Below are 17,664 nucleotides of genomic sequence, written 5' to 3'. Positions count from 1 at the left end.
GGGGAAGTCAATTTGTTTCTATTTTGTGATATCATTATATGTGTGTTTGAAAAACACATTCCATCTTTTCCAAGGCTGTTCAGCAGGGGTGGGGAACCTTTTTCAGCCCAAGGGCCACAGTACCTTGTGGGCAGTCTCTCAAGGGCCACATGCCAGCAGTGGATGGGTCACTGATGTAACAGGCAAATCAAAATCTCAGTGTCTGCCCTGGGAAGGGAAGCAATGTCATTTCCATTTCCTTTCTGGGGACAATGGTTCTGAAAAGTGAAATGAAAATACCACTATTCCTCTTCCTAGGGGCAGATACTGAGATTTTTATTTGTGGGGTGCATCAGCTCAGCTGCCACTTTGGCTTAAGCAAGTTTTTAAAAAGGGTGTGGGAGAGAAAGACAAACCCACCAGCTCCCTCTCATAGTAAGAATCCTCCCCTACCCAAAGAGAATTTGAATGTGTGCTCTATTTATTTTGAATTCAATTTGATTTACGGATGGGAATTATGTGAAGATTAAATTGAATAGAAGAGATCTGAATTAACTGAAAAGCAATTGTTGTGGAGCAGGAACTGGATCATCTGGGTTGTAAATTAATTGGGAGTAAATTAATTGAACAATTAATGGGTAGTCTGGGTGAGATCAAAGTTCATTTAAGAATTTATGGGGGTGATTTGGATGATAAATTAATTTGCTTGTCTTCTGTGAAATTTAAATTCTAGTAATTATTTTAATTTGCATATACACATATAATTTTGTATATGCAGATTCTATGCAAATTGGTGTCTGTTTTTTGTTGTGTGTATCCTCTTTTTTGGCAAGGCAAAGCGGCCATCTTAGAATCACAGTACGGTTAGAAATACTGCAATATTTGTTTATAAAAGTATGTTATGTAACATGATTCCTAGACTGGTTTCTAATAAATAAATACAAGATACATCCACCAAGAATAGCATATATATTAAATTATGAGTAACAACAAAAGGTAGGTTTGGAAGTGAGGATGAATCCCAATTTTACTTGTCACACAAGCAATATTTATATAATGCATACTTTTTCAACATAGCATATTTATGATAAAATAAATTCCTATTTCTTACCTACATTTCCAGTCATTAAGTATGAATTCTGAAAGTCCATCATTCCCATTCCAACAATGTGTATAAAATCTTCAATCACCTGCATTAGTTCTATTGACCCTGGGTAGATCTAAAAATAAAGGTCAGACACACAATTATTGCAAGGCCTCAAAAAAAACCCCACCACATACAATATTACTAATAACAACATGCAGTTATAGCATAACAAAACTATCATGTCCGAAACAGTATTTAAATTACAATTGATTACAAGGCAACCTTTATTTTGGCCTTTAGGGCACACGATATATACCCAAGCATGAAGACAGAAGAGTTTTAATCTCTTCCATCAGTGGAGAGCAATCATGGTGGTGGTGGTGCAATTTTAGGAAAGATTAACCCCTTCCTCTATGTACCCTAGCTTCCCGCTGCTATTACTACTGCTGTTATATTTATTCGTCTAGTTTGGCATTGGCAGGCTAACTGGATATATGCAGAGCTTTTGATACTGGTTGGGGTGGTGGGAGATTTCAGAAAAGTTTTTTTCCCATGTGAACATCTACAGTAGTACAAACTGTTCCCGCTCAGCGGTTGGATCACCCAAACACAACTCTCTCTCAGCCCCAAGAAAACATGCTGGTAATTTTAAAATATGTTATTTATTTATTATTATTTATTTATTTATTATTTATTAAATTTATATACCGCCCGACTAGCAATATGTAATTCAGAGTAGATTACGCAGGACATCCTAACCTGGAAAATCCTGTGGAAGGACTTTTAAAAGTCTTCATACTAGGTCATCTTCTCATGAGTTATAAATTATGCATGTATCGTTTAAGATAGACAATGAGTATTTTACCTAATCTAAACAATAGCAACTTATTGGAAGTGGGCTTCCAGCTAAGCAATCTCATTCTGTTTTGTTTCAAGCACTCTAAATTAAATATGTGCAAACCTAGAAGAGTTCTATTTTATTTGCTGGATATGACATGATTTTCTGGAGATGACGTGACTGTAACTGTACAGCTCTGAATGTGTGAAAGGCACTATTCCCATAGTCTGTTTGACAGAACAAATGCCCTGACTTTCTGGCAGGGATTTATTTAGCTATTGAAATCTTATGCTCTTTCCTTCTACTTGTTAAGAGCACTCAGGGCAACATGCAACAAAACAAGAATAAAAAGTTAAAATATACATACATTACCAAAGCACTAAGAAAACAGCATTAAAAAATCAGCAGCAGGAATACAATACTCCGCACAAAAACTTGAGTGAGTAAAAATATTTATTTCGAATGCATGCATGTTATGCCAGTTGTGAAGGTTGTTTGCATGTGCACACACAACATATGCTCACTTGTATGAATGGTGGCTATAGCCTTTAAAATGTGCAATAACAGGACTCTGATTCTTTGTTAATACTATTTGGAATTCTATTCAATATATTTCTAATAAATTAGGACAAAACAGAGATGCTTCTGGCAAATATATTTTCATGGACCATATGACTACATAAGAGCAGCCCTGCTAGATGAGGCCAAATGCCTACCTAGACTAGCATCCTCTTTCCCACAGTGGCCCACCAGTTGCCTTTTGGAAGCCCACAAGCAGGACATGGGCACAGTAACCCTCTCCTGCTGTTGTTCCCCAGCAATTGGCATTCAAAGGCATGCTGAAAGTTGTATATAACCATTATGACTACTGATAGCCTTATCTTCCATGAATTTATCTAATACCCATCTAAGCTAGTGGTTGTCCTCATCCCATCTCGTGGAAACAAAGGTCCAATGATTAACTATGCACTGTCTGAAGTACTTCCTTTTGTAAGTTCAGAATCTTTTGTCACAGCAGACAAAAGGATCTGAACAGGATGGTTTATAACAGATGCTATTGGAGGTTGCTGAATCATAGGGTCGCCATAAGTCGAAATTGACTTGAAGGCATGTAACAACAACTGATTCTCTATTTATTTCCAGGGTCAATTTAAAGTGATAGCATTAGCCTTTATTGCTCAAGAGCTGCTTTCCCCCATATGAACCTGCCTAAGCCCTGAGATTGGTTTAAGATGCCCTGCTTTCTGTCCCATCACCTATAACTTAGGTGGCAGCACCAAAACTTTGGAATGCTCTCCCCAGTGTGGTCTGGCAAGCCCCTTTGTTTCCCATGTGTGTGTGGTATTGAAAATATCTTTGTTCAGACAAACATCTAGTCCAAATGATTTGCAGCCTTAAAACTGTTTTAATCTGATGCTGCTGCCTTCTTGATTTATTGTTTCAATTGCACTTTTGAAAGTGACAGCAGTGCCTGAAAGCTGCTTTGTTTGCCACATTTGACTGGCTAAGTATCACTGTGAGATCATTCTATTAATTCTATGATCCCTGGTTGTCTGGAAGGAGTAAGGTGAGCTATTCCCAAGCAAGAGACAACTCCATGATTGTAAGGAAAAAAGGGTTGAAGTAGCAGCAGATTAGGAAAACAATGACAGTGAACAGGCAGAATGCTAAAGCCACAGGGTATGACCTGAAGGCACATGAAACCATCAGCTTGCTGAAGCTAAGCAGGACTGGATCTGGTCAGTACCTAGGTGGGTGACTGCCTGGGAACCACATGACAGAAGCAAGGCAATATATAAATATAACAAAAATAAATAAAGCTTATAAATAATCAAAGATATCTCATATCACATAATACTGCATCCCCTCCATTAAAATGGATAACTATTCAGTAATTTCTTTACCATACACACTGAACAACTTCGGTGCATTTTAAAAGAGGAAACAATGTTTTAGACTCTTGTGTACTTTTCACAACTAATTCATGGTATTTGTATATCTCCCGCCCCCACCCCCGTATCTGTACCTTAATGCAAACTGTAGCATGAGAAGCGGCCCTTAAATATTTGTTCCTCAGGCCTTCACAGCACAAAAGCATAGACTCCCCTCTTTAAAGCCTGCCACGTTCTGCAGTGAGGGGCTAACACTTTGTTCAGACATAGCTTGTTTTATTGCTGTAAGAACAAAACCCCTTTCCCCAGTCACATGAATGATATCATGAAGAAAAATTGCAAGCCTACATTGGAGTCTGGCAGTCATTTTAAAAGAGCTATGACTATTTTCCCCAGAGAAAACAGTAAGTTGTTCTCTTTCAGCTCCATTGCAGGTAATTCAAGACAACTTTTAGTGTCATTTTACGGTGAGGTTTCCCCATGAAATCCTGCAGAGATTATAACTTTTATCTTAGTACTTAACCAATACAAATAACTGATATCACTATTGCTAGGGGGGGAAATGTCCAACAGTGAATGAGTAGTCATCTACACAAATTTACCTGCTGTGCATCTTCCCATTTCTCTTTGTTCTCTTCATCCAGAAGGTTACTAGCTATTTGAAAGAAGTTCTGGAAATTCAAGAAGACAATCAACTTATATAAAAAGAATATATAGCATGCAACACAATAAACACTGCATAGTATGTATAATGCAGCTTTATATAAGGTATTGTGGACGACAACTCTGATCATCCCTGACTGGCTGGGGTTCTTGGGATCTGGAGTCCAAAACGTCTGGAGGGTGCCATGTTGGCTACCACTGCCTGAAGTCAAGAAAAAGTCTGTGGTTTTCTATTTCATATCTCAAGTACCAATATACTTCTAGCAACAATCACATGCGCTGATCATGGTTATTGTATTTCAGTAGTCACTGAGTTCTGTAGGTGCTGCAATTACCTTAATAATATGCGATCATCTGTGGTCATTAAAAGTCTCACCTAAGGGAGATTTTCTAGGGAGCAGATATATTATTTATCATTTTTCCTTTAATATATGGGTTTATAATGCATTGCATACACTTTAGAATGGGTATACAACCAAAGAATATAGCCGTGTTTCTAAAGTTAGTTGAAACCATATGAGGAAATTCCACCTCACTTCCAGCCCACTTCCATTTGTTGTTTTTGAGTGCATTTATTTATTTACTTAAAATATTTCTATCCCTCCCTTCTACCCTATAATAGGGCACTCAGGGCAGCTTACAATAAAATCTAACACATACATAATAAAATTGTATACGATAAAGATTAAAAAATTAAAATAAATTAAAATACATAAAATACAATTAAAATACATAATATACTATATATAGTATACAGCCATGAGAGTGGTCGAATACTATAGCCAGCGTGGGTTTTTCACATTCTGCAATGTGAAATTGAAAATACCCCCCATGCCATTCTGATGCTTCCCATAAGCTCATTTCAAAACAAAACCTTACAAAATTTATAGTCCTGAACTCAGAAACGCTTGCTTAACAACACTCTCAATTTTCATGGCGATACACAAAACAGTCAGAGAGAATAGAGAGTTCAAAGTCTAAAAAGAGAGGAAAAAACCAGATCCCTTTTGGACTTTTTTCTCTGAGAGTTCTCATAATCTGTTGAAATTCAGTAAAAATCAGCCATGTTCACAGAGTACCTGTAATCCTAATACTGACCTTGCCCCATACTCTGACCTTCATCTTCAGCAGTTTAAAAGTTAAAAAACTGCCTGGCTGATTTTTAATTAATTTAAGAAATATTTGAATGATGACGCCGGGCATGCTCAGTAAGAACCAACTGTCAGAGTTCTAAAAGCCTCACAGCTGCTGGGCTTGGCTAATCAGGGGGCCACACCCACACCTGACCTTTATTTCACTTTAGACAGTCATGGCTTCCCTGAGAGAATCCTGGGAAGTGTAGTTTGTTAAGGGTGCTGAGAGGAGACTCCTATTCCCCTGAGAGAATGGATTAACAGTCAGCCACTCTGATTGAAGGTCTGTGAGAGGAACAGGACACCTCCTAGCAACTCTCAGAGCCCTTCACTAACTATACTTCCCATGATTCTTTGAGAGAAGCCATGATTGTCCAAAGTGTAATAGAGGCCTGGTGTGGATGTGGCCAGGGACAGCTTTGTTTTAAATTTGGGTGGGAGGTAGGGTTGCCAGGTTCAGGGCCTGAGACTGATCCTGTAACTTTAGGAGAAGAGAAAGTCAGCCAAGTACAGGTGTTCTTGCAACATTGTAATGGGGAAAACCACAAGGTGGAATTCTCCCTTCCCCCTGCACAACTTTTAAAGATACAGAAGACATCTTGATCGACAGGCCCGGCCTCCAAGAGGTCTTCTGTATCTTTCAAAGTTGTGCAGGGGGAAGGGAGAATTCCACCTTGTGTTTTTCCCATTACAATGTTGCAAGAACACCTGCACTTGGCTGACGTCTCTTCTCCTAAAGATACAAGATCAGTCTCAGGCCCTGAACCTGGCAACCCTAGTGGGAGGCTTACATGTGTCTGCTGTAGAATAAAAAGGTGGGGGAATTAATTTAATTTAATTTATTGAATTTCTTAGTTGCCCACCTGGCTGGCTATCCAGCCACTCTGGGCGATGTACAAAATAGGCATACAAATATAACAGACATTAAAAATCTGAAAACAATGATGATAAAATCTAGCCCACCCCAAAAGCCTGCCTGAAGAGCCAGGTCTTCACAGTCCGGCAGAAACTCATTATACAGGGGTCATGGCGGAGATCATTTGGGAGGGAGTTCCACAGGGTGGGGGCCACAATTGAAAAAGCCCTCTCTCTAGTCCTCACCAGTCTGGCTGTTTTGACTGATGGGAAGGAGAGAAGGTATTTTGAGGCTTTGTTGGGCGGCATAGCTGATGATGCTGGAGGCGCTCCTTTAGATAGACTGGGCCGAAACCGTACAGGGATTTAAAGGTCAAAACCAACACCTTGAATTGGGCCCGGTAAGCAACTGGTAACCAGTGCAACTCTTTTAGCACTGGAGTGATATGATCTTCCCAGCAGCTGCCTTTAATCAGGCGTGCCGCAGTGTTCTGTACCCGTTGCAGCTTCCGGACCATTTTCAAAGGTAGCCCCACGTAGAGCGCATTACAGTAGTCTAGGCGAGAGGAGACCAGGGCATGTACCCCTGATGGGAGCAGATGATTGGGAAGGTAGGGGCGTAGCCTCCATATCAGATGGAGTTGATACAGTGCTGCCCGGCTCACAGCCGAAACCTGAGCTTCCATGGACAGTTGGGAGTCAAGAATGATCCCGAGGCTGCAGACCTGGTCTTTCAGGGGCAGTTGTACCCCATTCAGCACCAGGTCCAAGTCCCCTAACCTTCCCTTGTGTCCCACGAACAGTACCTCGGTTTTGTCAGGGTTCAGTTTCAGCTTATTCCTTCCCATCCAGCCACTCACCGACTCCAGGCACTTGGATAGGGTTTCTACAGCCAACCTCGGTGAAGATTTAAATGAGAGATGGAGCTGTGTGTCATCCACATATTGGTGACACTGCAGCCCAAATCTCCAAGTGATAGACCCCAGCAGCTTTATATAGATGTTAAATAGCATCGGGGAGAGGATGGAGCCCTGCGGCACCCCACAGGTGAGAGTCCAAGGATCTGAAACCTCATCCCCCAATGCTACTCTTTGGTGCCTATCAGAGAGGAAGGAATAGAACCACTGAAGTACAGTGCCCCCTATGCCTAATACCTCCAAGCGGTCCAAAAGGATACCGTGGTCAACGGTATCAAAAGCCACTGAGACATCCAGGAGGACGAGGAAGGGGCATTCACCCCTATTCAACACTCTCCTCATATCATCCACCAAGGCAACCAAGGCTGTTTCAGTCCCATATTCAGGCCTGAAGCCTGACTGAAATGGATCCAGATAATCCACTTCCTCCAAGTGCGCTTGCAACTGCTTCGCAACCACTTGCTCGACCACCTTGCCCAAGAATGGTAAGTCTGAGATTGGGCGAAAGTTGTTCAGATCTTGGGGATCCAAGGAGCGCTTCTTTAAAATTGGTTTTATTACTGCCTCCTTGAGAGCTGATGGCATCACGCACTCTTCCAAGGACGCATTTACCACTGCCTTGATCCCCTTGCCCAGTCTTCAGGGAAACGCTGAAAAGCAATGATACTGTTCACAATGTTTTCCTTTTGGAATGGAAAGGGGCTTCCCTTCTGCCCAGTGCCCACCCACCCAATCTCCTCCCCTCCCCCCTCCCTGCCCCTCCCCCAGGTCAGTGTTTGACTACGACCTGGGAGACCAGGGTTCAAAACCCCACAGAGCCATGAAGCTCACTGGGTGACCTTGGGCCAGTCACTGCCTATCAGCCTCAGAGGAAGGCAATGGTAAAACCACATCTGAATACCATTTACCATGAAAGCCCTATTCATAGGGTCGCCATAAGTCCAGACGACTTGAAGGCAGTCCATTTCCATTTTCTAACATGATTACACAGAAATTAATCCCATTGAACTCAAAAAGTATGCAAATGACCAAACCCACCCTCCCTTCTCCTCCCTCCTATCCCCTCCCTCTTGCCCCTTCCCTCCCCTTTCTTTGCCCCTCCCTCCCCTCCCCCTTCCAATCCCCTCCTTCCTCTCCAATTTCCTTGCTTTTAAAAGTTGGATAGAAATATCTGTGGGCTATAGGTATATTCTTAAACCGCAAGGTTTTTTGCCTATTAGTTAGTATGTATATATATAGGGGAGTGATACTGAAGGATTAAAGAGGATTAAATTAAAATAGAAGGCTAAAATGAGTTCCATGATCCACCTTCAGTCCCTCCCAAAGTCTCTCTGGAACAAGATGATTTTCAGAAGTCTCCAGAAAACCATCAGGGAGGGAGCAGAGTGGGCTTCTTGGGGTAGGGTATTCCAAAGCTTGGGGGCCACAGCTGAAAAGGATGTCTCCCCCATGCCTGTCACTCTAACATCTTTCATTCCAGGCACACAGAGGAGACCAGAGGCAAATGATCTTAAATCCCGAGCAGGTACATATGGGCTTAAGCGGTCCCTCAGGTATATTGGCCCAAGGCTGTTTAGGGCTTTAAAGGTCAGAACCAGCACTTTGAATTGGGCCCAGAAGCAAATTGGGAGCCATTGGAGTTGATAAAGCACAGGGGTGATATGCTCCCTGCACCGTGTTCCAGTTAACATTCTGGCTGCTGCAATTTGAACCAACTATAATTTCTGAACCATTTTCAAAGACAGACCCACAAACAGTGCATTACAGTAATCAAGCCTCGATGTCACCAATGCATTGTGGCCAAGTCAACTGCTTCCAGGAATGGGCGCAGCTGGTAGACCAGTTTAAATTGGCCAAAAGCACTCCTGGCTACCGCAGCCATGTGATGTTCAAGCAGCAGGGCAGGATCCAGGAGGACTCCCAGACTGCGGACCTGCTTGTTCAAGGGGAGTGCAACCCCTTCCAGAATAGGTTGCAACCCAATCCCTGGTGCAGTTTTCCCTTTGACCAGCAGTACCTCCATCTTGTCTGGATTAAGTTTCAGTTTGTTAGCCCACATCCAGCCCTTCACAGCCTCCAGGCACCGGTTTAGGATGAGCACTCCCTCCCTGCAATCAGGTGGTAGCGAGAGATACAGTTGAGTGTCATCAGCATATTGATGACATTGTACTCCAAATCTCCGGATGACCTCTCCCAGTGGTTTCATATAAATGTTAAAGAGCATGGGAGACAGAATGGAACCCTGCGGTACTCCATAGACCAACAGCCAGGGGGCCAAGCAGTAGCCTCCCAGCACCACTTTCTGGGTCCTTAGGACCGCAGCCACCGTAAAACAGTGCTTCCCAATCCCATCCCAGGTAGACGGCTCAGAAGGATACCATAGTCAATGGTATTGAAGGCCGCCGAGAGGTCCAGCAGCACCAACAGGGATGCACTCCCCCTGTCTGATACCCAGTTGTTAGTCGTAGCAGGGTGACCAAGGCAGTCTCTGTCCCATGATCAGGCCTGAAGCCTGATTGAAAAGGGTCTAGAGTGTTTCCCAACCTTTTTAATTTTTTTTGTTGCTGGACTACAGTTCCCATAATTCCTGACCATTGGCCATGCTGGCTGGGGCTGATGGGAGTTGTAGTCCAACAAAAATAAAAATAAAAAAATAAAAAGAGGTTGGGAAACACAAAACTTGGAGCTGAGCAGCCACTACCTTCTCAATCACCGTGTCCAAAAAGGGGAGATTAGAGACATAGCCGCACTGTTGTGATTGTAGAGGAGCCATGATCAGCATAACCATACAAGCATAGATTATTCTTTTTTCATTGCCAGCAATATAAAGCTTGTACATGAAGTTTGCTTTTGAAACTGGGGGGAGTTTCAGAAACAGTTTATGATATGGCATAAAGTTCTGGGGAAATGTCAAGAATTCTACATATGCCTCTGAGCACACCTAAAACATCTTTGGATCCCATGGAAATGTACATGCTTAAACCTGAAGAACAGGAGAGTTCACATCTACGAAGTATTTCAAGTTACTCATATTTGTAGGGACTATCTCTCAAAATAAAAATGATTATCACCTGTAATGCTGTAATGACACAAACTTGTATATTAGCTACATATGTTAGTGATGTTGCCAAATATTGGAATCGATTCATATATTATCAAAACTTCAAAATGCATGCCTTTCTGAGATATCAAAAAAAGGTATCATTTATTAAGCAAAAGCTGCAAGCCATTGCTGAAGATACCAAAATGTTCTAACTCAGGGGTCAATGGGCTTCATTCAGGTGTCCATAGTCTGTCTATGGATTTGTGGTTGAAGAGTGGAGATTGCACATCCATGGCATTAAACATTCATATTGATTTTTAATTATATTTTATTGTTTCTTTTATTTCTTATATTGTATTTTATTTTATTACAAATTGAATTCTATGGAATTCAAATGGTAATAGAATCAAATACAGCATATAAGAAATAAAAGAAGCAATAAAAATACAATTAAAAATAATACAGCATCTACCACAGCACATTAAAATTTATTACAAGAAGAAGAAAAATCATTAAGAGATCCACCAAGACCCTCAGCAATTTTCAAGTGATCTGTGGGGGGGGGAAAGTTGGGAAACCACTAGTACAAAAGTACTACTTACAAAAGTGTTACTTACAAAAGTAGCAGCTATGTCTTTAAATCTCTGGTTCAGAAATTTAAAATACTGTTCCACTGGTTAATATTGCCCACTAATAATTAATGAATTAAACCTATGCAGTGCAATCCCATGCAGAGTTTATACAAAAATAGATCCCAGAGAGTTTAATGGTACATGCAGTTTGCTGCCATGTAACAATGCTTAGGATTGCTGCCATATATGTTGATCCCACGCATACATGATTAGAAGTAAATCCTGCTGAGATTAGTGAGGCTTTTTCCTGAATAAGTGTGCATATTTGCAGTGAAGTGCTGAGCATGTTTACTCAGAAGTAAATCTCATTTAGTTCAACAGGCTTATTTCTAAGTTACAAGGTTTTACAGCCTTTGGTTGCAATACTATGCACACTTACCTGATAGTAGCCCTTATTGAACCTCTGAGTAAACAAGAATGGGTCTGAGCTGTTAATTTATATCAGTCTACCAGTGAAACCAAGGAAAACTTACAGCCATGTAAAAACCAATGCACACTTGCTCTGGTTGTGAAAAGTAGAAACTGAAATAGAAAAAAAATTCTCAAACGTTTTGAACTTAAGCTGTTACTTTCTATATTTGATTATTGTTATTGGAATATTTTTAAGTGAATCACATCTGACATTTAGAATTGTACAAGACAGCTTTTAAATAACACTATTCCTTTCCATTAGCTTTGTTTTTAAATACCTTCTAGCATAATATTTCAGTCCATCTAGTATTACTTCTATCTTTATTTGTAAAAGTTCAGCTCAGAGAGCTAACATTTTTTTAAAAAGTAATCCAGGTTTATCCATGATCTTGCCACCTTTTGCATTTTAGCATGCAAGCCTTCAACTTGATCCAAGATCAAAAAGAAGCCGGACTGAACTGCTTATTGCTGTGGGCTCAACAAAAAATGAACACAATATATTTGTGTTATATTCCTTCTATTCTAATAACCTTTTCCATTAGATAGGGCTGGTTCTATCAATAGGTGAGATGAGCCAATTGCCTCAGGTGACAGGGGCCAGGGAGCAGCAAATTAATGCTTCGCTATTGGACATTGTTGTTACACTCATCCTTCCAGATAGACTCCTGCCAAAGGACTCTCCAGAGGCAGAGCACCTGACCTATTATCATGACTTTTTCTGAGGAAGAGGGCCTTTTCCCAGGGCAAGACTTTCTGGGTAAGGAGTCTGGGTTTCCACCAAATGGCTGAAAAGCAATGTGGAGTGGGCAAAATTTTCAGGAAAAAAGTGGAGGATGGACGATTCTTAACCCTTCTCCCACTTCCCTTTTTTCCCTGTGCAGTTGCTTCCTGGGTCTGTTTTTCTCCATTACATGGCATGCAAACATCTAGAAACCCAACTGGATGAACAGCAGCTGGAAGGAGAAGTTATGGGGTGGAAATCTGGTGGTGCAGAAAAAGCTAAGCACACAAACCCTGTATTTGTGTGCTTAACTATATAAACTAGCCTTCAGTTCTTCAAAAATTATGGCAAAGTAACATTCGGAACATTAGCTGTTAAAAGAAATGTAACTTTGTAAAGACAGGGCATAGTCTGGTCATCTTGTGTCTAAACCCATTGTTATGAATGCGGCGTGAGAGTGCCAAACTACTAATAAATTTCAGCTCCAATTCTGAATGTACCTTGGAGACTGAATCACTTCCCTTTTGCATCATGCAAAGGAATATTGAAAATATATTAACATCTCTTTCTTCCATATTTTATATCTCCACATGGGGGAAGCTATTTACATCACTTAATTTGCCACGCTCATTAAAATCCTACTTCATATTATCAAAATACACATGCATAGAGATATGTATATCTTCTACACTTGATTGTAAGTGTGGGGAAAGGTGCGCACCTTCACAACTACATCATGAAACCAGACCTGTTTATGTCATCATAGATGCCCTCCCTCAAGAACATGCCCAACACTGTACATTGCAATTCTATGCACTTTTAATTGGGAGTAATATTTAGTGAACCCTAACCTTTTTGAACTCTGCAGAGAAAAGTTTAAATATTTCATCACCACCAAATATGGGCATAGTATGCTACTTCTGTAGAAGATATATCAAACTGTGAAAAATCAATTTTATGTGTACAATGGCTTCAAGTCTGTTTTTCTTATACTGGACTCCAGACCAGTGCTATTTCTGACATACATATAGATATTTCCATTGCAGAGAGAAGGGAATAAAAAGCAGACACCAAGAAATGGGTTTAAACAGGCCACAATCGTATTCATGGAACATGGCATACATGGATTAGCCGAGACCACCGTGGAAGGGATAATTCTAACCCCTCTCTATGTGGTACTCAGGAAGACCAGAATGGATAGCCAGTTGTGATGTTGTTCCCCCTAGCACTACTTAGCAACCTTGAACTATACTTAACAAATTGTAGCCTGTTCCCCTTGAAGGGAGAGGCAGGTGAAAGGGAAGTTCCCCATATAAGTAATCTCTAACTACCAGTTGAACCATATTTTCACTACCCTAGAAAGCGGTCTTGTAGCTGCCTGAGATATTTTGAGTGGAGTAAACATAACAATACCACTAAGCTATATGAGCTTATGAGTTTTATGTATCCCTTACCTCAGTCAAGATAGTCCTCCTGGGGAAATTCTCATTCTCTCCCTATTGCTGGCATGAATGCACATTCACACTGGTCCAAATGGGTGGGTTGTAATGCCTGCCTGGCCTAGCTAGCTTGGGTGGGAACTTTTATGGACCCTGTGCTCACTTCCCACTTCAAATCCCCAGCCAAAACCCCCAGGCCAAATCCCATGTCTCATTTGATTTGAGCGATTTAGTCCCGAAATATTCCTGTTACAAGGGTGAAACTCGCTAGATGATCACTCCACTATAGCATTGCTAACAATTGGTCAGTTGCCTGCTTGTGATGGGGCCATATTGCCTCTGAAAGAGCAGGTTCGTAGTCTGGGGGTGCTCCTGGATCCATCTTTGTCCTTACAGGCCCAGGTGACCTCAGCAGCTAGGAGTGCCTTTTACCAACTTCGGCTGGTAAGACATCTACGGCCGTTTCTGAACCACTGTTCCTGCTTCAATGGTGATTGAATGGAACCCACCCCCGTCTGGGCCCACCCAATCTACCATCAACCACTGTTGTCCATGCACTAGTAACCTCCAGACTGGATTACTGTAAAGCGCTTTATGTGGGGCTGCCCTTGAGGTTGGTCCGGAAACTGCAGCTAGTACAAAATGTAGCTGTGATAGCTCACTGGGGCAGGATCAGAGCTTGGAAAAGTTACTTTTTGAACTACAATTCCCATCAGCCCCAGCCAGCATGGCCACTGGATTGGGCTGATGGGAGTTGTAGTTCAAAAAAGTAACATTTCCGAGCTCTGGGCAGGATGTTGCCAACATGTCACCCTGCCACTGAAATAATCGCACTGGCTGCCATTAGCTACCAAGCCAAGTTCAAAGTTCTGGTTTTGGTGTACAAAGCCCTGTACAGCTTGGGACCAGGATGGCTGAAAGATTGTCTTAACTCTTATATATGCAGTTGATTACTATGCTCTGCACGTGAGGGCCTCCTGAAGATACCATTTTATCAGGAGGTCCGTTCCGCACAACACAGGAAGCAGATCTTTAGTACAGTGACACCTATCCTTTGAAATTAAATATTAGACAGGTGCCATCTCTGTTATCTTTTCAGCACCTACCATAGATCTTCCTCTTTCAACAAGCCTTTTAAATAGAGACCTTATCCCCATCTGTGTCTGTGCTGGAATTGCTTTTTAATATGTTTTTAAAGCTTTTTTAAAAGGATATTTTTGAAGATGTTTTGTTTTAATACGTTTTTAAGGATGGTTTCTTGTAATAAATTTTAAAGTCTGTTTTTATGATGTTTTAGAGTGTTTTTAGTGTTTTTGCTTGCTGCACTGGGCTCCTACTGGGAGGAAGGGCAAGATATAAATGTAATAAATAAATAAATATAGCAACATCTCCCCTCCCCATTGTCTTAATCACAGTAGAGTGGGGCCCTTTCTTGATGCCCCATGATTTGATTTCAGATTGGCAAAGAATGCAACCTCATTGGCTCACTTGCGATGAATAACTATAGAGGCAAAAGAGAAAAATGCCAGACCTGATAATTTTCTGGAAGCCTAAAACTGCCTTTATATATGGGATTGGACTGGGGTAAATATTTAACTTAATTGTATAACTGAAGTTTTTGATGGGCTTTCTGAACATGTGCCAGTTATTACTTTTTGGTTGAATTTCGGCTGTTATGTGCTTTACATTAGGTAGCAGGCCTTTTAAAACATAGAATATAGGAAGCTACCTTACACCAAGTCAGACATTTGTTCCATCTAACTCAGTATTGTCTAGACTGACTTGAAGAGGTTCGCTAGGATTTTAGACAGGTGACATTTCCAGCTCTATCTGGAGATGCCAAAGACTGAACCTGTGACATTCTGTATGCAAATTAGAAAATTCACAAGTGCAAAGATTATTACACTGACTAATTAGAAACCAGGAGAAAAATTCTCAAGACCTGATCCAGTTTTCAACATAAAGGCAATGGGGAAACTCTTCACTGAATTTAAAGGAAGTGATGAATCAGATCCCCAATATATTTGCCAGCAAATAAGTGATGCATCCCTTTAATATACTACACTGCATCACTGGACCAGCGGTAATATATAGGCCATTATAAAACAGACTGTGAAAACAAAATGAGAAGGAATTTAACCAACAATATTTTTCCCAGAGGAGATAACTTTATTTCTATAATTCTTCCTTTTCCAGTACCTCTGGAAGCATAAAAGATTACAAGGCTAACACAGACATTCCCTAAATGTGTCTGCACTTCTAAAAGGTTAATTAAAGGCCACAAGGAGAGGCTTTCATGTTAAAAATGTCCAGAGAGCCTTACTGATTTTAATTTAGATTCAAATGTCTTATTAGTACAATGCCATGCTTCAAAAAGAAATGTAATTTTAAAAGCAACAAGCTCTAAAAAACAGAAATAGCAGTACATTTATTACTCATTTTTTTCCTACATGGACAACTCACATTCTGAAAGGGTGATGTTGTTTGCTCTCCTGTTATGAATTTTGCAGTATCTAGGGCACTCATGATACTAAATGAGGGACCCAGTTTAGACAAACCTCTGTGTGGGTAGAAGCTATTCATGGGCGGGTAGTGGAATTATCCCACTGGACTTGCCTCTCCCTCCTCTGGATATTCACCCTTGGATGTTCACAAATTCCAACATGCATACACTCATAGGTCTAGGCAAAGCGCCAAGGGCCAGATAGAGAGGCATTTAGTCCTTGGGCTTGAGGTTCTCCATTCCTACTCTAAGTCAATTTGGATTTTAAAATCCATAACTTCGTTAAGTAATACTAGCAAAAATAAGCTGTGCATAAGGCTAGTAAGGTCCTGCCCAAAATAATAGTGGCATGAAGGAAAAATCCTCTGCATGCAGTTCATCTGTGCAAGAATGATTGAAAATAATAATAAATGCATGGGAGAAGCACTTGGTGTGTTGGTACCTAAGGTCACAACTCACCAAAAACCTTTTGTGGAATGTTTTCATTAATTTCAATGGCACTTGCACAAGGTTTATAGAACATGATAAGCACGCATATATGTAAGAAGAGGAAAGATCCAGGAAGGTAGTGACTGGGACAGACATGGTTCCAAATAAGATTTGTTGGATGCTGTCAATAGGTTTAGTAGGTTATTGTAAGTATTTGGACCTTACCAGTCCTTGGACATTTGTGGAGGTCTCTACCATGTCAAGGGCTGACAGCACTACTGACATGCATGCTACAATGGTGGTATCTGTGCATACAGCACCTAGTGCGAATGTCTCCCAGCCTCAAATATTTGACATTACCACACACGCATGTGAGGCCTGACATGGTACACAAACACTGATGTGTGTCATTACCCACATAACATATCTTCCCTCCTGTGAAATACTTAAATACTTAGCATGCTTCATGGCCTCCCTACATATGTCCAAAGACTCCAGACATGCTATACATATTCATTGTGTAATTATGTTATTACATTGAGCTGCAGGGCATTCTAGAAACGTAACAGTTATTCTGGGATCTTTTTATCATCACAGAGCAGCTATGCCAGAATCTGCTGGATTCTGGTTCTAGTTCAGAATCATGGTCATAATTCAGATTAGAGAATCTTGTTCCAGCAAAAACCACCCAGGAACAAACTGAATGGTGCCTCTAGCCTCACTTAGACAGGGTCTGAGAGGATGAGCTCAAGGAAGGATGTGCTCAAGGAAGAAACAGGAAAGAGGTAACCTGTCTCCTTGCAGATGTTGGATTTCAACTCCCATCAGCCCCAGCCAGCATGGTCAATAGTCATGGATGATGGGACTTGGAGTTCAGCAACATCTGGTTAGTGAGATGTGCAAACATGTGTATTGCATGCTGTTTAAATGGGTGGGATCTGTGTATGTGCATGTGCAGGATGTTTTTGTTCTGCCAGGAGTTATGTAAATACATCTCAATTGCTAAAATACACTTGAAATATGTAAAACGTTTAATGGTGTTTCTAACCATAAAACAATTTGGCAGAATAGCTGCATGTATCATGTATGGAACTTCCTCCATCATTCATACTTAATTATCAG

The 17,664-nt window shown here is 41.0% G+C and overlaps 1 protein-coding gene across 3 annotated transcripts in view; it reads right to left on the bottom strand.

The window, feature by feature from the left end:
- The window catches only part of ADGRB3 (adhesion G protein-coupled receptor B3), a 784,090-nt gene that overhangs the window by 417,722 nt on the left and 348,704 nt on the right, over nt 1-17,664 (bottom strand). For all 3 annotated transcript variants that reach the window (XM_061623067.1, XM_061623068.1, XM_061623069.1), the window contains 2 exons: nt 4,399-4,467; nt 1,091-1,199 (listed from right to left, as the gene is read on the bottom strand). In XM_061623067.1, coding sequence (XP_061479051.1) covers nt 1,091-1,199; nt 4,399-4,467 — 178 coding nt within the window. The remainder of the gene's footprint in view (nt 1-1,090; nt 1,200-4,398; nt 4,468-17,664) is intronic.

The sequence above is a fragment of the Rhineura floridana genome, chromosome 4 (assembly GCF_030035675.1).
Source record: "Rhineura floridana isolate rRhiFlo1 chromosome 4, rRhiFlo1.hap2, whole genome shotgun sequence".
In the NCBI taxonomy this organism is placed as follows: domain Eukaryota; kingdom Metazoa; phylum Chordata; class Lepidosauria; order Squamata; family Rhineuridae; genus Rhineura; species Rhineura floridana.
Note: the sequence above shows the minus strand (reverse complement) of the source record. Positions and strands in the feature narration are given on the sequence as shown.